The 25,596-nt window shown below is 44.4% G+C and overlaps 2 protein-coding genes and 1 non-coding gene across 12 annotated transcripts in view; 2 read left to right on the top strand and 1 right to left on the bottom strand.

Annotated features, from left to right (window-relative positions):
• LOC135386380 (cAMP-regulated phosphoprotein 21-like) overlaps positions 1-1,680 on the top strand; it is a 40,348-nt gene extending 38,668 nt beyond the window's left edge. For 9 of the 10 annotated variants that reach the window (XM_064616263.1, XM_064616264.1, XM_064616260.1 and 6 more), the window contains 2 exons: positions 730-906; positions 962-1,680. In XM_064616263.1, coding sequence (XP_064472333.1) covers positions 730-906; positions 962-1,233 — 449 coding nt within the window. In that variant the 3' untranslated portion in view covers positions 1,234-1,680. Of the gene's footprint in view, positions 1-729; positions 911-961 lie in introns of all 10 variants that reach the window. The other variant, XM_064616269.1, reaches the window with a different exon arrangement.
• Positions 1,681-5,354: 3,674 nt separating this feature from the next.
• Positions 5,355-5,428, bottom strand: Trnat-agu (transfer RNA threonine (anticodon AGU)). The gene has a single exon. It is a non-coding gene; the product is annotated as a tRNA-Thr (tRNA).
• A 243-nt stretch (positions 5,429-5,671) lies between these two features.
• Positions 5,672-22,453, top strand: LOC135386381 (bifunctional purine biosynthesis protein ATIC-like). Its single transcript, XM_064616270.1, has 19 exons — positions 5,672-5,812; positions 8,405-8,531; positions 9,023-9,099; positions 11,307-11,373; positions 11,433-11,521; positions 11,594-11,672; positions 12,277-12,349; positions 12,405-12,561; positions 14,050-14,175; positions 14,530-14,637; positions 15,597-15,682; positions 16,078-16,167; positions 17,371-17,499; positions 17,984-18,076; positions 18,228-18,301; positions 19,570-19,678; positions 20,832-20,891; positions 21,132-21,227; positions 22,246-22,453. The coding sequence occupies exons 1-19, from the start codon at positions 5,797-5,799 to the stop codon at positions 22,363-22,365; spliced, it is 1,776 nt and encodes a 591-aa protein (XP_064472340.1). The 5' UTR covers positions 5,672-5,796; the 3' UTR covers positions 22,366-22,453.
• The last annotated feature ends 3,143 nt before the right edge of the window (positions 22,454-25,596 follow it).

The raw sequence follows: 25,596 nt of genomic DNA on the forward strand, positions 1-25,596 counted from the left end.
GGTGTCGGGAGTAAAATTGTGCGACAAAAGTTGCACGTAATGCTGGTCTCACACTGGGCAATAATCGTGGACAATTATCCTGCCCTGTTCGCACGTTCGCTCGACATAGACGTTTCCTGCACTAAAATCTTATCTGGTCGGATTACGTATGCCCAGTTAGATGCGCCCAGATGTGCTATACATATTTCTATCAAGCACAAAAATTAGAGCCGCGCAAATATTGAAATTTTCAAATACGAATATCTGCGAAATTTTCCTCCGAATATGGAATCGAATATCCCCTCATGGGATAATGGCCTGTAACAGTGTATTCACACGAGCGACATCCGCACGGAATATTCTAGTAGAAGAAAAAGCGAAAACGCTGCTCACAGAGCCCAAGTTCCGACCCGTGTAATGTTGAGCATTCACGCGGTGCGGAATATCGGCAGTGACGTACTGCGCGTTTAGCAGACGACACCGTAAGCGTGTTGTCCTGTCGTCTGCTACGGAATATCTTGCAGCTGCGTAGCAGGATATTCCCCACGGTTAGCGGTGTACGTGGAGACGCGACGTGACAAGCAGAAAGCTACGACGTTTTTCGCATCTTCCACTTCCGGGGGAATGTCCCTCGTGTGAATACACGGTAAGAGCAACAGTTCAGGCTCGAAAACCAGCACGGTCACAGTTGCATTCCGCTGATCCTAAAACACTTCTAGTTTAGGTTGTAACACAAGGATGATTTTTCAGACGTACGTCTTCTGGGCCACCCGCTACAGCAGCTTCGCCAACTTCCCCCAACGAGGTTCCCCCCACCACCTCCTCCTCCTAGTCAGTGTGTCCCCAAGATGGGAGGTCGAAAGCAGCGCAACACCCGGACAGCCAATCGGACGCAACACGCCTCTAGTCAACCGCCAAACAGTGCAGGTAGGTGGCAGGTGGGCTTGCCCCTCTCGAAGTACAATTTCTCGTTGCCTCGCAGGGGCTCCCCCCTTGAATGTCCTCCAAGTGGAAGGTCTCCCCGAATCCCTGAAGCCCCACGAAGTGGAGAGGTTCCTGGAGCCCTTTGTGTCCGCAACAGGGGCGCACCTCCACTTTGCCAGTGCAGGAACGCGAGGGGTGCAGGTGTTGGCTGTGTTTGACTCTGCGTCTGCCGCACAGGGGGCACTGCTGGCGGGACCCAATATTCCCAACGTCTGCCTACGACCCCTCTCCTCGTCACCCTCTCTACTGCCCCACCATCCCCCGAGCTAACTGAAAAGCTATTTTTGTACAGAGGGGGGTCTCTGTTGAGCTGGGATAGTCTAACTGCCATCAAACCATGTTGACCAAAATGGTGTTAAAAAAAACACAAAAAAAACGTCAAGTAGTAGCGTACCCGCTCGAAAAATATGTGTCTACCCATTTTCTGTCTCGGTCAACCTCGGACGAGCCAGGTGGGAAAGCGTTCGATTAAAAGATTGGTGGCCAGAAGTTGTTTCGGCATATCGAGCAGTTAACGTGGGAATTTGGAAAAGGTGCCAAGGAGAAGAGAGAGGGTAGTAGCCAGTTGATGGAACATCTGTGAGAGTGCAGCGTGATGATGGTCTGACTGTCTTCCTGGAGGAGGTCTTCTTCTTCCGCAAAAGAAAACATTTTTTTGGATGTGTACAAAATAAAGGGGAAGATGAAAATAGTGGCAATTCCAGCCGCACTTTCATAGACCATCTTGCCTGACGTACTTCTGCATGCAAGGGGCTTTGGTGAGTATTTTACCAAAGAGCAGCTGAGGTGGTCTACATATCTTGTTTTCACCTTTTTTTTTTTTTTTTTTGCGTGTGTGTGACATGGGTTTGTTCGTGACAGCTGCCTTCTTCCCGCGGACTAACGACCATGACAACCCTGATATGCAAATCTCAGTGCTGCCATTTTTTTTTTCCCCCTTGCACTCGACGGCCGTCTCACTTACATCTCTCCCGTTACCTTTTTTTAGACCAAAACTAAAGAAGAAATCTCAAACTGTGATGTCCGACGTTTCTTCATTGCGAGGTTTCCTGGGCGGCGGATTAGAAAGAGTGACTGGTGTTGCGGTAGAACGTTTTTTAAAGCCCTCCTTTATACATTGCCAAATGACTTTCTTTTTCTGTGATGTTCCATCTCAAGTTGCAATCACTCATGTTAGGAGAGAATAAAGCTGTTGGAATTAACGGCATGGTCCATTTTATGACGCCTGCGGATTGTTCTCTGCGGGCCACCCGCAGAATGCTCGAGTGTTGCGTTCAGGCATGGACCAAGGAACTGCCTCAAGTTCTATTTTGGACTGTTTTTGCGGCCTTTTCGTTGTATTCAAACGAGCGACATTCCACGCAGAAGCGGAAGACGCAAAAAACATAGTAACTTTCTGAGAGCGACTACTCAATGTCCGGTGTTCACGTACACTGCTAACTGTGAGGAATATCCCGAGACGCAGCCACAAGATATTCCGTAGCAGACGACAGGAAAGACGCTGACGGTGTCGTCTGCAAAGTGCACGGCACGCCACTCCCTTATATTCTGCACCGTGTGAATGCTCAACATAACACGGGACAGAACTTTGTCTCTGTGACCAGTGTACTTGCTTTTTCTTCCGCTAGGATCTTCCGTGAAGATGTTGCTCGTGTGAATACACAGTTAGATGCACGTTCCCCCCCATAAGTGTGAGTTAATACCTGGAATCTGCGCGTGAGCTAGCCTAAATAAGCTCCGTTATTGTCTCGACTCAAAGCCAGAATTTGAGGTCAACATTGGCGTGCCTAGCGATGCTTGCAGAACTGAATAGCCATTTATTATGAAGGCTGAAAAATTCTAGTCAACACAGAAGCCAACTGAACATGGATAAGTTTGCACACCATTGTTGCTGTCACGTGATGTGGCAATGATGCTACCAGCAGAGGTGCTGCATACTCTGCTTTGTGTAGCTCATGTGACTTTGAAACTGTTCAGAAAGTATCGCAACGAGTTGTATACGATTTGAGAGGTAAAATACTCCGCTCTGACACACCATCGAGGTATATGAATACATCCTCTCGGATGTCCCTTCCTTCTCAGTAATGAAGCGATCATTAAACCACTCACTAAAAATGGGATTCTATCGCCGCCCCCATGCTGAGCAAAGAACGTGCCAAAGTTTGCTCAATAAAGGCTCGTCGAGGCACATAGCAAGAGGTCTCGTGTGCGCGGATAAAATGTTGCGTTTATTCAGCTTTTTCGGTTTAAACTGAAGACTTGGATCCTAGGCAAAAGTTTTTTTTTTTTAAACTTGAGTGTGTGTACAGTTTTGACATCATTTAACATTGTGCAGTGATCCTCTTGCAAACCTACTAGTGCAGGTACATTGGCACTGTAGATAAATATTGTAGTCATTGTGCCTCATCTTTTCTTCTGAGCTGTGTCCCTCGTTAAATTGCTGCGACATGTCTACAACGGCAGGCACATTGTATGTAAGGTCTACAACATTACAGTTGCAGCTGTTTTGCCCCACGTGAAATTGTCTCTGAGCAATTGTTTCGTCACCAGATCCTGCTCTGTCTTTTATGAATTTTCTACCATGCCTCTCTACCGTATGGTGTGTAGAGCTGGAGAAATTGAAATGAAATCAACTATTCAGAACGAACTGCTTAAGAAGAAAACCTTGAAGAATACGTGGTCAAAAATAAATCTCCGAAAAGGAACCGCTTAAAACACCTGCTCACCGCTTAAGAATCCACTATTAAAATTGAACTGTTTTAAAATCCCTCCATCATCAGCACAGAGGCAGATTGATTGTATTCTACGTTGGGTTAGATCAGGTTAGTTAGTTCAGTTTAGTTTAGTTCTGGTTAGTATGGGTTAGTTTAGACATGTTTGGTCTTGCGAGGTTAGTTGGTGAGGTGGTTGAGACCCATGCTTGCAGTGCACCATGCTTTGGGGTGTGGGGGCATAAGACTGAGCCAGTTACGCCTTACTTTTTAAAGATAAATCTTTAAGTGTAAGTTTTTTACTGTTTATTATTAACGTTGGATAGTTGTGCAGTTTATTTTTATGTGGATTTATGCGAGCGTATGTTCTGGGCATTTTATTTTTAACGGTTACACATAATCTACACCCATCTCGAAAAAACTAAAGTAAATGCTCGATCTCTTCGCAAGATGTTAGTTCACCTCAGCTTCAGCTTACGATATCTGTGAAAGTAATTTATTGAATGAAGAAATTCACTGAAGTCTGTGAAAGTCATTTTAGTCAAGCTAAGCACCATAGCAATCAACTAATCATGAATCAACTAAGCACCATATACGCTACGACAAGCCACCCCCTGCTAAGCACAACTGACAATCACAAATTGACTTTCACAGGCATCAAAAACTTGTGAAGCTAAGCAGCTAATTAGTGATATCTAATTTTTAAACGTGGCATGTCATCTTGCGAAGCAATCGGAGCGTTTTCTTTGTTTTGAGGCCATGAATTTCAAGATATGTATAGAGAATTCCGCTATCAGGAATATTGAGGTACATATTGAGGCCTTCCCAACGATAGCCGTACTTACTATTTTTCGAGGTGGACGTACCGAGCTTCGGCCGTCTACCAATCGGAGAGGATTTATTTTGAAGAGTTGATTTTCTCACCGTGGATATACATTGACGGAGTTTACTCTTCAAAATTTATTTCGAAAAGTGGATTTTTACGGGACTTCCTACAGGCTGTTCCTTCCTGGACTTGACATCGTTTGTATTTTTTTTTACTTTGCTGTTCGCATGATTTATTTCTCAATGTGTTATTCTTCAAGGATTAATTTTAAGTTGGTTTTGTGGGTACTGGCAGTGCTGGTGATGCAGCTCGGTCTGCCTGCACAACCTGAGGACGCACTGCAGGCAGGGCTGGCGAGGGGGGGGGGGGGGGCAGTCGCGGATGGAGCCCCCACGGGGCCCGGACCACTTTAGGGACTTCAGGGGTCCGCCCACGACTTCTAGCAGCACCGCAGGAGCGTGAGGACGGTGACCCGAATAGGACTCATGCGGGTCATACCCGGGACCCGTAATTTCTATCGCGAGGAAGGCTGACCTTCCCTATCCCATATCAAGCAAGCCCTGATTACAGACTCGCAAAACTTTACAGGAAACTGCGGATTAGCCATGAACACCACATGGCGAGTTTTTTTCATTCGCCTTTTACTTGATTAGTTTATTTGTACAGACGCATACACGTTCGAGGAATGACAACCGCTCAAAAAAGATGAATACTTAGTTGAGAGTTCGCGCAGTCGCCCTGTGTATGTGTGTTTTTCTCTGCTGTTGCTGCCTGCGTTATAGAGCATCAATCTTCTCATATGCTTATAGCGTCTACAGTGCCCAAAAGGACAACAGAAATAGAATTCTACGAAAAGGCACCGGTGGGATTCGAACCCACGATCTCCTGTTTACTAGACAGGCGCTTTAACCAACTAAGCCACGGCGCCGTTGGAACCTCTACTCAAATACACCAATGAGATAGTTGTCCTGCCCTATGAGTTCGTAATGTGTTATGTATAATGGACGTTTTTTGCATAATATCATCAAACTTATTTTAATGCAAATCAATCATTTTATGAGACTTTATTTCAAAGAACAAGTTGACGTTCAACTTTCTAGCGAGCGATGAGAGATGTCACTAGTGCCGTGGAGTAAACAACACGTGATAGTGATACGGTGATAGTGATACTGCTGATACCACGTGACAGTTGGAGTGTTTCGTTTCCTGCTGTCTCCGGTGTCTGCTACGGTTTCCGTCCACTTGACTGAGATACCCAGGTCATTCTAGGAGATTATCTTGTGCATCAAGTGAAGGATGTCTGGCGAACTCGGTATGGTTTTCTTTTTCACGTCAATTTGATATTCTAGCCAAAATTCACATTTCCTACTTGACCGTCTTGTTGCAGAGAGAGGGTGCTTGCTATCGATAACGCTTTTCTCCAACTTTCGGTTTTAGAGCATTGGAAAGCAAACACGATCATCCATTGTATGTCCTGCACGGTTTCCAGTTTCTACATTCTCTGGATCAGTATCCGCGCCAGTAGATACACACGAGCGAGTATGAGACGAAACATGAGAGAGAGAGAGAGAGAGAGAGAGAAAAAAAAGAACCGCGCGAAACTTAACAGGCTGTATAGATTAAGTTGCGCATATTTCTCGTTGAAAGCGTACTGTCGAAGATGTTACTTGACCTTGAAGTGGATAGCAGCAGCGCGCAAGATGTCCTTGAGGATGTTTGAGGGCAGACGAGAGCAGAAGATAAAAAGTTTTACAAGGGTCACTCGCCTTCTCGAAACGATTGCGTGCTACACACGTTGCTCTCTATTCACTGGCGATAACGTGATCACACAATCAAAACGCAGTCTAACTGGTGATTAAACCCCGAGGCAAGGGAAACAGAGACGATGACCAGCACATTCTCGAACTCAGTTACACGTTAATTCCCAACCAGTGCCTTTCAACTGGAGATTGATTCTTCCTCATATCTGAACTCTGCTTCTCTTCTGAATATCTGGCTGACAACGTGATCCAGTTCCTCGATGTAAAGGGGGGGGGGGGGGGGGGGGGGACCTTACAATTGTTACTTTCACCCAGTCTTTCAGCTACTTCAAGTCTTTTACCTGGTCTTTTTTGCACTTTTACGCAGAGATGGGCATCTTCACGAGGGCATATGAGGGTGAGGGTGCCTCACCTCATGCGCATTGAAGTGTGGTGAGGAAAATTTCTCAAATGAGAGATTGAGGCGTGGAAAATGCTTCGAGAGGGAGGTTGATACGAGGAAAAATGTAGAAAAAAATGCGGATGTGTTTTGTATATTATTTGGAACGATAGCATGTGACAACCTATGACCTCACTACGGATACACGAAAGAAACGGAGGCAACAACACACCTCTTTAGTGCAGTACAAGTGCACATACCAGCATATATATTCCGTATTGCCAGAAGTTGAACAATTACGCTTCTAGTAACCAGCAGAAATGATGTTAGGTGAAAAGGCACAAGACGTTTTTGTCTATGTAAAGTAATTTTATTAGTAAGTCAACACCTAAGTCACTAGTAATCTTTACAGCTTTGCCTTTGGCTTCGAAGCAAGGGTCTCGAAGCCAAGCTATCCGATTTCCGGCTACACATGGATGCGTCTGCTATTTAAGTAATATTGATCGATAATATAAACTCGTGACCGACAAAAATGCGAGATATACGAGTAAATTAGAAGTGTAGCTGCATATACCACCCCGAAAACGCCTTCTGCGCCTTTATCATCATTCTCTCTCGAAAGATACTCGATAAAAGCAATTATCAGTTAAATTAAACAAAATTAAAAAGCAGGAAGGGCTCAAAATTGCTCGGTTTGTGCAACTTCTCTACCCAAGTACCCTATGTGAAATCGTTACTGTTTGTACACGTAGTGGTTGATGAAAGAAGATTGAACCAAGCAAGGTAATGAATCTTGATATGGGGCATTAATTGCCAAGTAGATTGTCAGTCCATGGTGACATGTGTTGCATTGATGCGTTTCCGGATGTGTTTCCTGGTGGATAAATATTTTTCGGATAAATCTGGCAGTGAAGTGCCACTAACTACTTCAATAGTAGTTTAACTATTACTACTATAACTACTTCACGATGGAGTAGTTTAACTAGTAGTTCAACTACATTTCATGGGAGGTAGTTAAGGCTACTTCTTTATCTACCGCAACGTATTTTAACTACATCTATAACTACTTAACGTTGTCCATCAACACCAATCCCATTCCAATATGAATCACAAGCAGTAACAAAAGTGGAAGATTTAGTACACATGCACGGCACAATTGCTCTGCACTTCCATTCTCATCAAACAAGTAGCTCGAGGTAAAAGTCGGAACCACAGTTGTGCCGTAAAGCTTGGGGCAAAATCGGAAGTAGTTGGCACCTGCGGTAACCTAACTACTGTAGTTAACTACTCGAAATAGTAGTTTCACACTACATTTCTGCAAGTAGTTGATAACTACTTTCTAACTAAAATCAGGTAGTTCAACTACTACTTTAACTACATGTAGGTAACTAATGGCCATCACTGAAATCTGGTAACTTTTAACAAATCACCGCACGAATTGTTCCTCGCCTTTTAATCATTCTTTCACTTACGAAATCTGTCACTTTTTGAAGCAGCGCGTGAATTGAGATGAAGATTTCTCAGAGACAGGGGGGGGGGGGCGTTAAATACGTGCGGAGCAAAACCCGTTTGCGCATAGTCTTAGTGAAGGAAGCTGGGCAAATAAAAAACCCTCAACTTCGTATTTTTAAAATATTTATTACTAAATACGGTAAGTAAATAGAAATTATTTAGTTCTATTTTATGTCGCTCTCTCTTGGTTCGGTCATTCGTGGAATGTTTCGAACGAGCTTTTCACGCGGAAATTCTTTGTTTGGACCCCTAGCGATCCTTAGTGTGTCCAACAAGGTCGGACTCTTGGACCTAGCCAAGAAGCTACACGATGCCGGACTTCGCTTGGTTGCATCCGGAGGGACGGCCAAGGCCATTCGAGACACCGGACTTCCCGTCAAGTGAGTGCTGCTCCATATTTTTTATGCGGTAGATATCTTCTTAAATTGTGAATCTGCGTTGAAGATGCGGTAAAGTCATTGACAGTCTTTACTAGAGCAACCAGTAATGGATTGGATCGAAATTAACTGACCCCTTTCTTCGAATAAACGTGCACCTGCCGAAAGTTACAGAAAGTTTATGGGTGTGAGAATATGTAGCGTAGGCTATTGTGTGTTTGATTCTTGCGCATTATTTATCTTTACCGCATACTTCCGCGTCTTAATTAGAGCGCTGCCTAGTGTCAGTGCGGCCCCCTGATGCCCTCGAGCTACTTTTGTTGTAGCTTTTTTCCCAGCGCCACTGCCATCTTTTGTTAGATGGAAACAGAAACAATAAAAAAACACTTACTTTACTTATTTCCAATTTTTTTTGGGGGGGGAGAAAAAGTGCGCAAATGATGCGGGTATATACTGTAGTAAGAATACATAAGCAATGCGAACATTATTTTTAGAGACGTTTCCGAGATGACGGGAGCACCCGAAATGCTCGGTGGCCGAGTGAAGACCCTGCATCCAGCTGTGCACGGAGGTAGAAACGTTTCTTACTTTATTGCTTGGCTTATATGTGTGGGGGGTCACCCATTTGTACACTAGTAACGAGTGTGTGTGGTCAAAGCGTAGCGACGTGGCCTAGCGCATAAAAATTGCTAGCCTCGGTGCCCACGCTGGGTCAGCGACACCTAAAAGGCCTCCTCCTCCTCCCTCCTTTGCTACGTGGACATCAGAGTTGCGGAGTTGGAATGATTCCGGAATCATTCCACATTTAGCAGAGCCCGGAATGGAATGGAATGGCAGAAACTGTCCTAGGGATGGGAATGGAATGGTCTGGGTGCCCCGGTGGCAGTTTTGGTTTCAACGTGCTGGTTTCTGCCCTTGCACCCTTTGCACCGCACCTGCACACGGTCAAGAGTGAAATAACCTTGTCCTTGCGTGTTTTTCCGTGCTTGGTAATGTCAATCTCCTCTAGCACTCATGGACTTGTCAGTATGGTTACCGGTACTTTTCACTTATTGCCATTCCAGAAGTGGGAACTGACCATACCGTTTCATTGCGAGGAATTGAAAGGAATGGAACTATCGCAAATCTCCATTCCGAGGAATGGAATTGGAACGGAATGGGAGACCCCACTCCACAACTTTGGTGGACACATAAAGTCAGAATTCGTCCGCTGCTGCTGCTGCAATTCCCTGTTCTGCGAGTTCAAGACCTTGCAAATGATTGCACCAAAATTCGAACCTGCAGACTTAAATGTACAACACGCTTTTGAGAAAGATATGGGACTGTTTTGCGCTTTAGTTTAAAGTTTTCCCCATTTAGTGTATGGGGACGTTCGATCACTACTCGCAGACGACGGTAGTGGGTTTCCATGCCTACTGCTGCTGAAAGTGTTGTGTCTACCAGGTGTCTGGCTGAGTAACTGCCAGCTTTGAGCAGGGGAAGGAATCCTTTATTTCCGTGATACGCCGCTTAAGTATGGCATGCCCAAGTAAACAAGTTCAAGGCTTACCGCGTGCGACGGTAACAGATAGCACACGTTGATAGTGATTAAACACATGATAAGCCATAACACGACAGAAAGCACGTTCGTGATTGGCTACCGCCATTGAAAACACGATCCTGATTGGCTGACTCACCTGAGTGGGCAGGCTTTCTCTATCTAGGTGGTGTTGGCTCGGTTTCCCGAGCAAGCTAGCCGTTTATAGCCCTTAGGTGCGGCACCATGGTTACTCCTTTTCCAGTTGTGTTGTCTGGTAACACACACCAACTTTGATGGTGGTCTACCAGATATAGTTGGGCAACTCCCTGTCCAACTTCGCCGAGGCTGGCCGAAAAATGCGCTAGGGACATGCCACAAGAATGTGCTTGATTGACAAACTCTGCCCAAGAGAGTGAAATTGTTCAGAATGTGGTAAAGAAAGCTGCCACATAGCTACCGCGAATACCCGCCATATTATAATTTGGACGGCGGGGTTTGCCACTGATGGTCGCACCTGGTTCAGCTACGGAGCAGCAGAAACTCTGCACAAAGGCGCTTGAAAAAGTCTGGCAAGAAACACAGTCGCCGACCGATTTTTCGGACTTGTTAAAAAGCCACACAATCGGTCCGAATTTTCAGTCAATGACACAAATCTCTCTCAAAAAGATTTTTATTAAAGAAAAACTCAAAGAGACACAAAAAAAAATTATCAATGCGCATCTGCTTTGCTGCATGTATGCGAGAAATACTCCGAGAGTATCGAGGGACGCAAGTATTGCTGCCGTAGCCTTCCGCTGCCAGGTCAAGGACTTGTGTAACGATTTGCCCATCAGTCATTTCGGAACAAGATTCTGCATGTGAATCCACTTCGGGGTACATTTCAAATGTTACGCATGCATTGTCATACCTGAGCTTCATAGGTCCTCTGCCTATGCCCGGCCGGATCTGTCGTCGTTGTCGATGGCGATACCAACTGTGCTCGTACTCTGTACTTGCATACTGTCCTTGCAAAATGGGGCATCTGATAAAGCCACAACTTTTGTCCTAAATATTTGAAAGTCCGAAAGATCAGTAGCTTGCTAATGGACTCAATCAGGAGCTTCCACATAACTGAATTGTAGTTTTAAAAATATATCCAACCGTAGGACAGGTGGGTGCTCTTATTTAGAAGCGAGGGTTGCTTTGGTACCCACAGCATTGAAAAGCGAAAAACGACATGAGAGTTAATAGACAGTGTTTCCACCTCTGACATACAACAGGCATCCTTGCTCGCAAGATTGACAGCGACCTTGCCGACATGCGAAGACAGAGCTACGAATTTGTCAGGTACGCTCGTCTTTTCAATGGACCCACCGTGTAGTGTCTCTCTCTTTGACACGTTGCAGCGTTGTCGTCTGCAACCTGTACCCGTTTGTGGAGGCCATTTCCAAGCCAAACGTCACAGTTGCCGAAGCTGTGGAGCAGGTTGACATAGGTATTTTTTCCAATTATACTACCACTGTGCTGTCAGTTTGAATGACATTATCGAGTTATTCCCTTATTCCAGGCGGAGTAACACTCCTACGTGCCGCAGCCAAGAATCACGAACGAGTGACCATAATCTGCGACCCTAATGATTATGAGGGGTGAGGTGCTTTGGATTGTTGTAGTCGAATGAAATACGTATAGCTTTTAAGGCTCCCTCTGCATGCGAGAGAATTGAGGAGAAAAGGTTCCTATTGGTTCTGTTAGGCTCTTGGCCGCCTCTGTGGGATGAGTATTATCCCGATCATCATATTTACGACCCACACTTTCCTCTTGTACATCCATTCCCTCACTCTCCTCCTCTACCAGCTAATATGCTTCAAAGAGTGCCCTTGGTCACCTGGTACCTCGGCCATGCCTGGAACAATAAGACCTGGCCACAGATATAGATATAGATAGATATAGTACCCCTGCTGGAAGGCCGGGACAGATTTCGTCTTCTGGAGGCACGGGAAATTTGGCAGCTGAGGTGTGGGAAAGGATGATCAGTGTCGGAACCAAAATAACAATCCCAAAAGGGTGCCCCATTTATCTCGGTTGCGCACCCTGGTGGCAAAGATGCCTCATGTTCAAGTTGTGCAGGAGGCAATTGCTGCGAGGTTTTGTTGGACGAAATTTTCTGAAAATTCTGGAAACTTTCCACAATGAGACCGAAAACCACTTGAACTTGACTATCATTATCAATTGTGCTTTCCTCCCTTGTAGTGTTTCCAGCGAGATCTTGACTTCTCCGTCTCGTCAGACGTCTCTGGACACCAGGAGGCGGTTGGCCGTCAAGGTCTTTATTATTCTCACAAATAGCACATTTGGTTAGACTCTAATGTTGTGTGCAGGCGTTTCTGCACACAGCGCAGTACGATGCAGCCATCTCGGATTACTTCCGCAAGCAGTACCTGCAGGGGGTAGCCCACCTTCCCCTGCGCTATGGCATGAATCCCCACCAAGTGCCTGCACAACTTTGCACCAGTTTACCTGAGCTCCCTCTCAAGGGTAACCTTGAAATTATTCCTGCACGAGTTTCTGCCCTTGCTTGCCCCTTGTGGTTACCCATCTGTTCACTTGTGTTCTCCCGCTGTTCCTCTCATTTCTCTTACTTTTCTTACTGTTAATTGTGCTTCTGTGCAGCTCTCCACTTTCTTTCTCTCCCCTATTGCCCTTGGTCCCAAAGAGGTCCCCAATTGGTCCCAGGGAGGGTTGATGCCCTCCAAATTTTGCCCTCACCCCTGAAACACTTTTGCTGTTCCTTCCATTTGCTGCTTTCCTGCTGTTAATTGTCCAGTTGCTGTCACTCGTTAGGGTTCTTAGTTATGCTTATGTATTTAAGTTGCCGCCATTATACAGACTGTGCTTACTGACTCTGTTGGCCATGTATTAACATCATTCTTTGACTGGTGTATTACCAGCTCCAGAGTGTGGAGTACCATCACCCTCCTCTCTCACCACATCCCTGAGTCTCAAAGGGAAACGTTTTACTGGACAGTTATACGCAAGTGGGGGGTGTATTGTAGGGCACAAATTTTGTGCGGCACAACGTCTATGCTTGTATAGGTAAACCTATTGAACGCATTGGGGAGCTCGGTGTGGAACGACAACGTTCAACAAAGTGATTGAAAACGTGGGCTAAGATGATGATGCAACTGCAGTCAATTGCAGTCTGTCTCTCGCTTGCTCTGTACTCCTCGTTTGTTGCTAATTCCTTTGTTGCCATTTCCTTTGTTGCCATTGTTACCAATATTTCGTACGAGCATAGGAAAATGTTATTTCTAGATTTTTTCAGTATCTGACGTTTGACCTGCACTATGTTGGCTTATCTGTGGTGTTGGGTGGGTGTATGGCACTCAGTTGGACCAGAGCTACAAAGACATACAGCTTACACAGCAATGCAGGCTGTGTGTTTTGAATATGTCATATAGGGTTGGTTTTGCATTGAGAGCTAATTCATTGTCATAGGAGTGATAAGCAGTGCACAAGTCAAGTGACTTTGTCGGGAGGCTTAGTATGAGGGCTGTCCAAAAAGTTTTTATATTAGATTTAAAATTAGATTAGATATAAAAGATTTATATTAGTATTATATTATATTATTTATTATTATTATATTATAGTATGTTATGCGGTAGAACCTCTCTATAGTGAAGTTGGTCTGATTTGCTAAAAAAAATTCACTATATGCAGGTCCACTGCAGAGGTGTTCTATTGTAGTCCAAAAGACATTTTTTTTCTCCTTTCAAGAGATATCATGCTTGCTGTCTGACACTGTGTGTAGTATCTTGCGCTAATTGGGTACGATCATGTTCTGCGCTAATTGGGTTTTGATCAGGGTCATGCTGAAGTGCAAATGCTTGGTAGTAAAAACAAAACGTAATATGATTTTTAAGCCTAATTTCTCGCTTAAAATTGCAAAAAATAGCGTCCCGCAAGTGGCTTATATTGAACAGTGACAGCCGTAATGGAAATAAATTGTCGAAATGAATTCGACAGTGGTGAACGGCGCTCCTGGATTCATCAACCTGTGCGATGCCCTCAACGCGTGGCAGTTGGTACGAGAGCTCAAGGCTGCTTTGGGGCTTCCAGCTGCTACTTCTTTCAAGCACGTTAGCCCTGCAGGTAAGTGTTCTGTCGATCAAAAGGTGCATCACATGTACTACGCCCCTTAAATCATTTTTATGTCACAAAGTAGTCAGCACGCTTAAAATGTGCATCTCAAACCATGCTCCAGAGGGTCTATTTATTGCCCTAAGGCCCACTCACACGAGACTGCTGCACCATGCTTGAACGCCTGTGCAGCTGTGGGACTGTTTTTACGTCCCTCAACATTTTTGTTGTGGCATGCATGCGCAGTTGACTGGGTCGAATTATTTTGTGGCTTCCAAATTGAACTTGACAGACATGTTGCGCACTGTGCACACAAAAATGCCCCTGTTACTGATCCCTCTTTGTTTGTCTTCCCAAAAATGGTAGGTGCTGCAGTAGGAGTGCCCCTGACCAGGGACGAGGCAAAGTTGTGCATGGTGGACGACTTGTACGATAGCCTCACTCCCATAGCAACAGCGTATGCCAGGGCTAGAGGTAATTGTTGTTCTGTCCCAGCCGTGCCACACTGATTCTGTCTATTGCAACATATTCCATTCTTTATCATTTTGTTACACTAGTTTCCACACCAGAAATGATAACAAAATGACAAAGATGGCTTTTGGCCTATTTTCAACATGTTCCATTATATGTCGGAGAACATTTCGTTTTGCAAAGAAAAGCCTCGAGGAGGCTCATTTTGATTGACTCGAATAACAATGATTCGAAGCATGGCTATCATTGGTGGGATGACAAAAACTGTACCAGAGTCACTTCAAAAACTCTTCAGGCTGGACGTTTGAGTAGGCCAGCAGGATCACTGAATTTTTACTCGGAAATAGCGAAACTGTGAAACTAATGAGAAAAGAGAACAATATCCGTGTCGACGGTTAGTTGCGAGCGTCTTCTGTTTTTAGAGTGTGCATGGGAGACAGCTAATACGTGTATCTGACCATATGATATTGTGAGATGATCAGCTCGTGTGTTGCTGGATACAGTTGGGTTGAAAGAAGTCGAAAGAAACGAGAGCATTTTCCGCAAGCACGTGCTGGTTCGCTTTGTGTTTTATGTAGTTTAAGTAAAAGTCAATGGTGCACCATCACCATCATCAAAAGTGCTCCAGCGAACAATCAACTAACCAAGGGATATGCGAAAATTGTTACTTTTGCAGGTATTTCTCTCGGTGAAAACAGGGTCAAAATTAATGAGTACGGTATGTTAGGGTGGCAAGAGGTTACTCTAGTAAGTGGCATAGACGATAGTTGAGCATAACAAAGTGCGGCGCATACACATGCTAATCCACTAATTGCGAAGGAGATAGTGATTGCGGGACCAGCATGACGGCTTGCAGCTTCTTTAGCCAGAACAAAAATTCCAGCACCATAGCTCCACATTTTACCCACAAAACTGTGCGGGTACCTTAGCAGCACTAAATGTGTTTTATGTGTGTTTTATAGGAGCCGACAGAATGTCGTCTTTTGGAGACTTTTTGGCTCTCTCCGACGAATGCGACTCCTGTACGGCCCGAATTGTGTCTCGAGAGGTGAATTTACAACAATCTTCTTAGTGGTGCCTCTAATGTTATAATCAAGAATCTCCAGCATTAATAGATCTATTTTCTCATCGTTCCTCGAGTTTTTTTGCTACGACACGTCAACAAGGTGTCAGGGCGTGCTGTGGGGCGAACAGCGTCCACTGACCGACACACTCTGTTAGTGTCATTGGTCCATACGGGCCAATATTGGCCCAATATTGGCAATGTTGGCCCAATATTGGACCAAAATGGGGCCAGTATTGCCAATATTAAGCCAAGATGCTGCGCTGCTTGGGATGCTTGTTTCAATCATTCTTGGCTGATGAAGTCGTTTGCCGACCGACTGCCGATGGCCGGCCGATCATCGGTAGCCGGCAAATTCCCATTGGGTTTATCGTTTACAGGTTTCTGATGGTGTAGTTGCACCAAGCTACACCCCCGAGGCCCTTGAGATTTTGAAGAAGAAAAAGAGTGGCAACTACTGTGTGCTGCAGGTAACACATTTTTAAACTGATCACAAATGGCGAATTTATTTTAGCGGTCATTTCGCGGCAAGATGGCATAGCGCTCGGAAATGGCCCTGTTGGCTCCCGCTCTGGATCGCGTGGCCGTTGCTGCCCGAACATGAGTGCCAGATGCGTGAACAAATGTAGCGGTTTTAGACGCTTGGATCACGCTGGGGACATCATGGGGCATCTTCGATGTGCGGATCTGACGACAACAGATGTAGTTTGGCAACCCGCTGTACAGTCGTACCCAGGCCAGGCAAAAAAAGTGCTAGCTAGTAAATTCCTGGTGCTCTGCGCGACACCAAGATTGTCGCATGTTGACCAAGCAAACATGGCTGCTCGAGATCTGGCAAAAGAAGTTTTCACGAAATGACCGCCTGAATTCGCCATTAGTCGATGCTGGTTCAAATCTAGCAGTTTGATGTATTTGGAATAGGGCATTGAAATGTTAAAGGAGGTGTTTTTAGCTGCAGCATGCTCTGCAACAAATAAAGTGCAGGAGCCTTCCATTACGCACACTTTTTAAAAATTTGCAACTCTCGGAGGATCCCCCTGGCAGGGCCTGTCCTGTGACTCGACCTTTGAGAAATTTGATGAAGTCATCCGAAGGTCATTGGCAGAAAAATGAGAGGTCATTGTCACTTTTATTAGGAAAAATGTTCCGTAATTGTCTGCTATTTGTTGCGCTTCAATCGTGAATCCTTTTCTGTCACTTTTTTTTTTTTTTGCACTTTTCTGTCGCTATATGCAGTGCAACGCAGGTGATGCTGGTGCATATTACACTGAAGCCTCGATCAAATTATATGACATGGGCATGCTTTCACGTTTGAAATGGCTAACTTTTTTATCGATAGAAACATATTTGGATTTGGACAGGACCTGTCGTCTCGATGGAATTAACCGAAAAAAGAAAAAAAAATTATCGGCACTCGTATTAACGCAAGTATAAGCGTGAGCCGAGAAGAAAGAAAGGGCGACTTACAGATGTCACATGAGCAACTGCTTTCTCAAGAGTGTTTTTATAATTTTGATTGTACACTAACAAATATTTTGCATGGAGACGTGGAGCTTGATGAATGAAATGTCACCTCTTTGCTCCTTGAAATACTCTTTTCCGTTGTCTACATCGGACGAAGCATTGGTGGTTATCATGTATGAGGTACCAAGAGATTGGATATTGTTCGTCAGATGGATGCGTCATACGAGCCGGCCCTCTTGGAGTCTCGTACCTTGTTTGGACTGACCCTGGAGCAACGCAGAAATGACGCCTGCATCAACAAGTCCCTCTTCCAGAATGTTGTCTCCAAGAACAAGAATGTGAGTGTTTACATCCTGCATCATGTTGCTTGTGGTCTCTTCTCAAACTTGGGCCAAGAGAGTACTTTCTATCGCGTTAAAAGGTGCTTCGCTGGGTCAGTGATTCTCGGCGCATAATTTTTTGTTTCTAATATCGTAACTACTAAAGCCAGCAGGTAGTGCTTGTAGGCAACATAGTGTATTTTATATCGACAAAGTTTGGAAAATGCTAGCGCAAATTATGAGGGAAAATGTGAAGTAATGCGTGAAATGCAGAATGTCTATTTTTCTTTTTCTTTTTTTCAGCTTCCACGCGTTGCCAGGTTTTAACTTGCTAACTGCAGCTGTCACGAGTTATGTACATTTCGAAAAAACGAAGCTCGAATTTCTTTTTGACAAGCTAAATGTGACCCATGTGACCTTCATTCTGCACCTAACTTATGAGCAGTATTGAAATCTAACCAGAAAAAATGTTCAATATGGAGTCCTGTTTGCGATTTTTCAGCTTCCTGAGCCAGCAGTGAGAGACCTCATTGTTGCCACCATTGCTCTCAAGTACACTCAGTCCAACTCTGTCTGCTATGCTAAGGATGGACAGGTGAGGGCGCTCTTGTCGTACGGATTAAATTATAGAGCCAATGAAATGTAAGAACGATGTTTTGCGCGTAGCTTTCAGAAGGCAGCAAGTATTACCTGCGGTGCATTACATTATTTTGTTGTTTCTTTAATCGCTGACGAAACCTTTTCAGGTGATTGGCATAGGTGCTGGACAGCAGTCTCGAATCCACTGCACTCGTCTCGCTGGTGACAAGGCTAACAATTGGTAAGGCTGTCTCTCGTGAAACCCATAAGTAAAGTAATTTCCGGCTTGAATCAATTAGACGCCTGTCCATTTCTTATTAATGACATTAAACGAAAGTTGCTCTCATTTGCTCCCGGAAGTGACGGGCAAATGCTCGATAAATAACATATTAGAAAGGTAATGTATTAATAATACGAGGAGGTTCAAAAATAACCGTAAAATCTTCAATTAAACTCTATCTCATACTTAATATTCTTGCTGCGGGTGGTAGCGCAGTCTCCTACTCTGTGGGTTGTGTTTGAGTGGCTTGCACCATGGTTATCCGTTTTATTATGAGTGAACGATGAAGGCCACAAAAAAAGTTACTTGGAAAAGTAAATTAATAAAGGAGGACGTGCATCATAGTCGTACAAAATGGCTTCTTTATTTCTCACTAACGCGGGCTAACATTTGAACTGAAATATGTTTCAGTGTGCTCATTGAGAGATGGTGGAAAATTACATTGGTCCTATCTGACGAGACTGAAAAAAAAAAGTTGTCCTAAAGGAGTTTGACTGTATGAATTACCTATTTTCCGGTACATCTGCTATACGTTGTAAAAAAAGTGCACTTTATGCGTGGAAGCGTTTTCTTGGAAGAGTGGTTCCTAAGAAGTTGCTGCGCTGCCCCTATTCTAGCTACCCCTAGGCTCGGCTGAGACGCTTTACAAAAGTGTAAACTGTTGGGAACTGTGGTTGAAAATGAATGACACACATACAGCGAGCAGCGGAGAGAGGTGTTGGGCATGCCGAGGGAGCCGTCAGTGATCCTCCAGTCATTTCAGAAGCGAGGTTGAGAAGGAACGTGATAGTGGCAAGCAGACCAAAGCCTACTGCACACCGAATCCAGACTTTGAATTCTCGGAACGAGGCTTCATCCGCGATGGATCGCATGAGGGTTACTTACGCTCGACGTACGGGCTTTGATTATTGTGGACGCTAACTGTGATCTGCATGACTTAAAAACTCAAGACACAGACAAGACCTTGTCTGTGTTTGTCGTTTTTTGTCCCACAGTCTCGGGTTTTTAAGTTATGGATCTATACCACCAGGTCGCTTGCTTCCTCTATATCCTCTTGTGATCTGCAGTTTACAGTTTGCGTATTAGTTTGTGTTTACGGTATTAATGCCAGTCCTTTCACCCCCCCTGGTGCATGTTATATATTCATGCGCATTATACTTCGGACATTTTCCAAATTCCGCCAATTTTTATAGACCAGCAAATTGAGTACACACAATTCATATTCACAGGTGGCTGCGTCAACACCCCAACATCAAGAACATGGTGTTCAAGAAGGGAGTCAAGCGTGCAGAAATCTCTAACATTATTGACGTCTACGTGGGTGGTGTCTTCGGAGAGGTGGGTTTCCCTCTATTGGGTTTGTGTGTGTCTAGGCGACGATAGACGTATTGAGGCATAACGTTATTGGAAACCGTGTTTATAACTCAAATGTCGGCATGCCGGCACTGGGCCGTTGTTTCGTCCTAGTTGGGCCGTCGTGTACAGGTGGGTGGGTTTCATCGTCCCATAGAGCCAGAATATACGGGGCCGATTGGTACATGACTTGGAGCGAGACTGGTTTTCATTTCTCTTCTTTTTTTTTTTTTATCATCTGGTACCTCTGTCAGACGGGCACATATACGGCCCTTAAAGTTACGGCATTAAGAAATGGCCATAGGTTACATGCGGCCTTAAGCTGTGAATGTAAAACAAGGAATGTCTTTGGCTCTGCTTGTGTAGACGAGTGGGGGAACTTGAGATGTTTGCTACATTAACTTCCAAGGTCATGGCACATGGCTGGTTTTTGGGGGAGTATATTTTGAGTGATTCCACACCATTTTGCGCCGAAACTGTTCCAAAGCTACTGGCGAGGGGTTGCTGATTGTAAGCAGCGATTGTAGAGCACTAGAAAACGAGTTCTCTTGCAACAGTGGAGCACATTATTTTCTTGCAATCACACGGACACGTACAAGGATTGTGCTTGGCTTTGTTCCGCCACAAAATTGGGAAATCCACATTAAATGTTTCCGGCCCGCTGTCTGTTGTTTCGCACTGGCAAGGTAGGCACTGTAATCAAACATGAGCACACGATGACGCAAAACTTTGTTGCGCGCCGTCCCACAAAATCCTCTCGCTTTGTAATTAGGTATGTACGTGTGTGTTTCTGTGCTGCTGAGAATAATCTCCATGCATAATCACGCTTGATTTTATTTAAAACAGCAGTCGCCAAGCATGACCTGTTAGCGCCTGCTGGAAGAGAAATTGCGACATTTCAGGTTACACGAAGCCGAGCCAAGACTCTGTAGTACTGCCTCAGAAAATTTAAGTGCTCCAAAAATTGCTCCAAATTCCACTCGAGGAGTAGCGTCAATGATATTTAAATTGGCAAAAATATTTGGCACTAGAATAGACTGCTTGATGCATTTAAAAAAAACTGAATTCTACTCTAAGGTATGTTTCATTGTATTCCCCTGTGGTATTTATTTCTAACTTATATTCTGAAATTTTCCAGGACATGCCAGTTGAACAGTACCAAAACTCTGTTGAAAATGTTGTGCCGCAGCTCACTGAGGTGAGATTCTAGAAGAACTTGACAGCTCAAATAGCTGTTCAATTCAGGCTTCACAATGTTTTGCAATCATGTACAAAGAAAACCTTAAAAAGTGCAATATTTGTTTTTTGAAGAGAGTGACAGAATACTGTTTCCTGGTTGCATGTGAGGCTATTGCTTTAGATGCATTTGATTGCATTGTACTGCCAAGCGATGTTTGAAATTTCTATTACACTTTCTCCGTGAATGGAATTTGTGCAGACAGAGAAGAAAGAGTGGATCTCTCGGCTGTCTGGGGTAGCACTCAGCTCGGATGCTTTCTTCCCGTTCAGGGACAACATCGATCGTGCACGTCAGGTAAGGATGCTCTTGCAAGGATTCCTCTTTCTTCCAAGGATGCTTTCCAAGGATTCTCTGACCATCACTGGACAAGAGATTATGGAAAGATGCACAAATATGGCATCCACAATGCATAGCGCAGTATGTTGGCAACTGAAGAACGTCTCTCGCATAAGCCTCTCGAACAGCTTCTGGCTGATGAAATATTCCTGATGGCATACTCTAGTTTGCACAAATCTTAGAGATGACAACTGTCTTTCCTTTACCAAAATATACAGGGTGCCTTTTTTTTAGCTGCGCAAAATTTTCAAAAAAAGAATTTCATTAGGACGCTCAATTTTGTCATTAACTTAAACTTACCCATCTTGGCAGCCATTAGGAATAAGGTTGCTTGTGCAGCGATGTGGCTAATTAACGTAGATATTTTACTTAACTTTTTAATTGGCTGCTTCCAGGAAATTGTGAGGTAGCGGAATTGCCTAAAAACCCTGAAATGTGCACGCACATTGAGAGCTAAGTTTTGCTATGCGAATTAGCTGAAACCAAAACAAAGTGAGTCTCGTGAGAGCAGTGTTCATTCCAGATTGCAGCAATTGAAATTGGAACAGATTGGAGCACATTGGGGCTCATCTGTTAGCCAGATAAGCACCTGGAGGCCAAGGTCAAGTCTTTTCCTGCACTTCTGATGTGTGCGATTTTGGTTTTGGCTCATTTGCATGGCAAAATTTGGCATTGGATAACTCAATGCGCGTGCACATTTCAGTGTTTTAAAGAAACAGAGTCGCTTTAAATAATGACTGCCTGCAATTCTGGTATCTCACATTTCCCTGAAAGCATCTAATTATAAAGTTAATTAAAATATATCCACTAATAAAGCCCCCTCACTGCACAAGCGAGCCTAATGACAAAATTGAAAGTGCTTGAATGCAATTATTTTTTAATAAAATTGGTGCAGCTAAAAACAAAAAGAAAAAAAAAGAAAAGAAAACACCCCGTATATGCCCTCGAATGACAGCAATATGGTATGCATGCGCAGAGCGGGGTCCAGTACATTGCCAGTCCTGGAGGTTCCACCAATGACCAAGGTGTCATAGAAGCCTGCGATGAATATGGCATCAGTCTGTGCCACACTGGACTTAGGCTCTTTCACCACTGAGCTTGGGGCAGAAATGAAAATGAGGGACCAGCATCGAGCGAGAACATTTATTTTTATAAATTTCCAATAAAAGTCAAATTTCAGTTTTTTTGGTCTCGAGCGAGTGTTATTTCTTTTGGTGGCATGGCAGTGGAGAATTTGACATTGGAGTTTTAAAGTAGTAGTGCAGAGCCCCTTCATCTTTCTTTTTCTTTTTTTTTTTTGCGGTATCGTGACTTTCCAGCGGTAATCCCCAAAGGCATAGCCTGTGCTAACACACCACATGGGTGTATAGCTGGGAAAGTACCTAAGATACTCCTTTTCATTTTTTTTGGAGGTAGTGGGGCGGAAGGTCGAGACAAAGATTACCTTCGTCTGCTTTGGCTGGGCACAACGCCACTTACGTGTGCATACCCCTGGGGGTACTTTGGGGTACCCCTGTCATTCTGCAGCACCTATAGGTTTAATGTATACACGGCCTGGACCATGTGCTTGCTTGAAGGGCTTGTTGGTGAATACTCAGGGGGCTCTGTCAAAGCCAGGGAAGACTAATGGTGTTTCGTGCGGTACTAGTTAGCGAGGACGGCTATAGATGTTGATACGTGAAATGAACGGTTGATTAGAAGAACGGTTGAGCACAGCATTGGGTGTCCTCGCGAGCGACGTTATCAGGCGAGGTGTCCACGGACGAGAGCATGTACCAAGATTGCTGTGTGCCAGACATGCGGTGCACTCTGACCCGATGTTATGGGCGCCCCGAATGTGGGCCTCTCCATGTGGAATGTACCATTGGGATGGGTGCCGAGACTATCGTCTTTTAAACCGCATGTCTGGCACACAGCACTCCTCCCCCTTTAGTATGTCACCACTACGCTACGGACAACCGGTGAAATGTATCCTGTTTGTGCAGTAAAGTGCCGTTATTGCTGAGGAAAGGGCGGATAACTAAAAGGTATAACATGTAATTGGAGCAGCCGCGGCAGCTGCCGCGATACATTTATGACTATTTATGATACATTTATGACTATACACAAACAGGATACATTTATGACTATTTCCTAGCATAGCATTACCTTTCCTAGCATTTTGCGCTCGCTAGAATCTGTCGGCTGTTATCGTACGAATTGTGTTTTGTTGTTATTGTTTTTCATGTGAAAGCCCCGCAACCGTTCAGGAATACACGTAACCCCTGTTCGTAGAGTCTCTCCTAAAAATAAACTCGCAAGAAAATGCTTCCGAACGCGATTATTGGCGAAACTCATCGAAATGCGAACCGCCGACTGGGGAAACAACGCATACCTCCGGCTCGGAGCGCCCTCTGCGCCCTTCTTCCAGCGGGAGCGTGCGCTTCTCTCGCCGGTACCACCCTTTCTAGCTACCATAGTCTCGCCCGTCAGGCCAGTCCGCCATTTTGAGCGCAGAGTAACTCTAGCCGTTCGAAAGTTACGGTCAAAGGTGGCTACTCTGGAGCCACGTGATGATAAAGGCTCCGACGTCGTTACCCAACTCCTTGGCTACTCGGGTTGAATAAGAAAACGCACCCTTAAAAATCAACGGCTCAACCTTGTCCTCTAAAAAATACGTCATTGACTAGAGGAAAACTAAGGGAACACACCGGTACCGATTTTATGATGAAAGTTTAGAGCGTTCACGTGTCTTGTGCGAACGAAAATCACCATTAGAATTCCGAAGAAGTGATTCCTCCTTAACATACGCCCAAACACTGATGTGTGGCAAACGCTGCGAGTTGTTCTACTTCCTCATACACGAAAAATTGTCAATATTCACATGCCACGTCTAGCACAGTAATAATACCATGGCTGTGCTACAGTATAAAGCAGTTCAGTCGAATCCTCAGTCAATAACCTCTCTGGCTCAGTGATTGTGTTCGACGCACGTCTAGTCCATGGCCACCAGGAAGATCACTCTGAAATAGCATGCTGCCACCACCACAAATTGAACGTCCTCCATCCAGTATCTTGCAGAGTGTGGACGACGTAGATAAGTTAGCTATGGAATAACGTTAGCGATATTTGCTGCCGCAACCAATCTTGCCAGCCAGTCCTCAAAGGAGTCTGTGGCGACCAGCCTAAACCTTTCTATTTGAATGAGATTGAACACAGGGGCAGCACGTCTTGGTTTACACTGTTTTCTAAGAAATTTTATTGACCTGTATACGAGTCCCTGCAGAACGATAAAGCATTTTTTTTAACAAATGCAACATACTTAGCCAAAGACATCACTTAGGGAACCTGCAAGACTCCTTGGAATGTCGTAGCACATGCCTCTTCATGTTGGACTTGTCGCTGAATCTCTTGTGGCAAATGTAGCATTCGTAAGGACGTTCCCCAGTGTGCATGCGTTGGTGTGTCACTACATTGTTTTTGTACATGGAGCTGTAGTTGCAATAGGAACACTTGAAACGTCTGCCCATCGTACTGTCTTCAGATGGCCATTCTGGGAAAAAGAGAACTGTACGTCAATATCCCTGGTCCCATCATACGGGTTCTGTACACAGAAAAAAGGATTGCAGAATACTACACACAAAGTGCGAAATGCTCCAACATTCTTTGTCTGTGTGAATAACAGACCTTTTTAAACAGTATCCATCACAAATTTTCCTTTCTTAACAAAAATGACGCAGTAAATGAAATTCATACGAATGAAATCCCGTAAAAATGTGACCAATAAGATGGAATCTCCCATAGCCTTAGCTAAGCTCTCGTTGTCCCCAGAGTCACCCCCATATTCCGACACCCCTGCAAAGAAGAGTCACGTAAAAGCCTTCCAAGTACGATTTCCGACATACTATTCGAGTGTTCAGTGGCAACAGTGACGGTGTGATGTGCAGGGTCTGTTACGCAACAAATAAAACAAACTCGTATACTTGCGTTGGTGACATCACCATAGGGAATGCTTATTCACTCGTGACTCAAACAAAGAACTCTCTTATGTCTTTGGTGTAAGTTGTATATGTTTACACTACTGCTGTGCCATCAAGTCACATTCCCGCAACACCACAAATCAGGAGTGTTACTGTTGCTAATTTATGGGATAATATATGGGATGTTTTGTTTTTTATTTTCTTTTTTTTTACCTTTAATGTTTATGAAACTCTCTTCACAGTGTGCGATCAATTGTGATTTCGCAGGTGGCAAAGTTGCCTCCCACTTTTTGTTTGTTCCGCTAATTTGCAACCATCGCAACGATTATTTCTACTGAAAAGGTGCAAAAAAATTAGGTGTCATAAAT

The sequence above is a fragment of the Ornithodoros turicata genome, chromosome 2, assembly GCF_037126465.1.
Source record: "Ornithodoros turicata isolate Travis chromosome 2, ASM3712646v1, whole genome shotgun sequence".
Lineage (NCBI taxonomy): Eukaryota > Metazoa > Arthropoda > Arachnida > Ixodida > Argasidae > Ornithodoros > Ornithodoros turicata.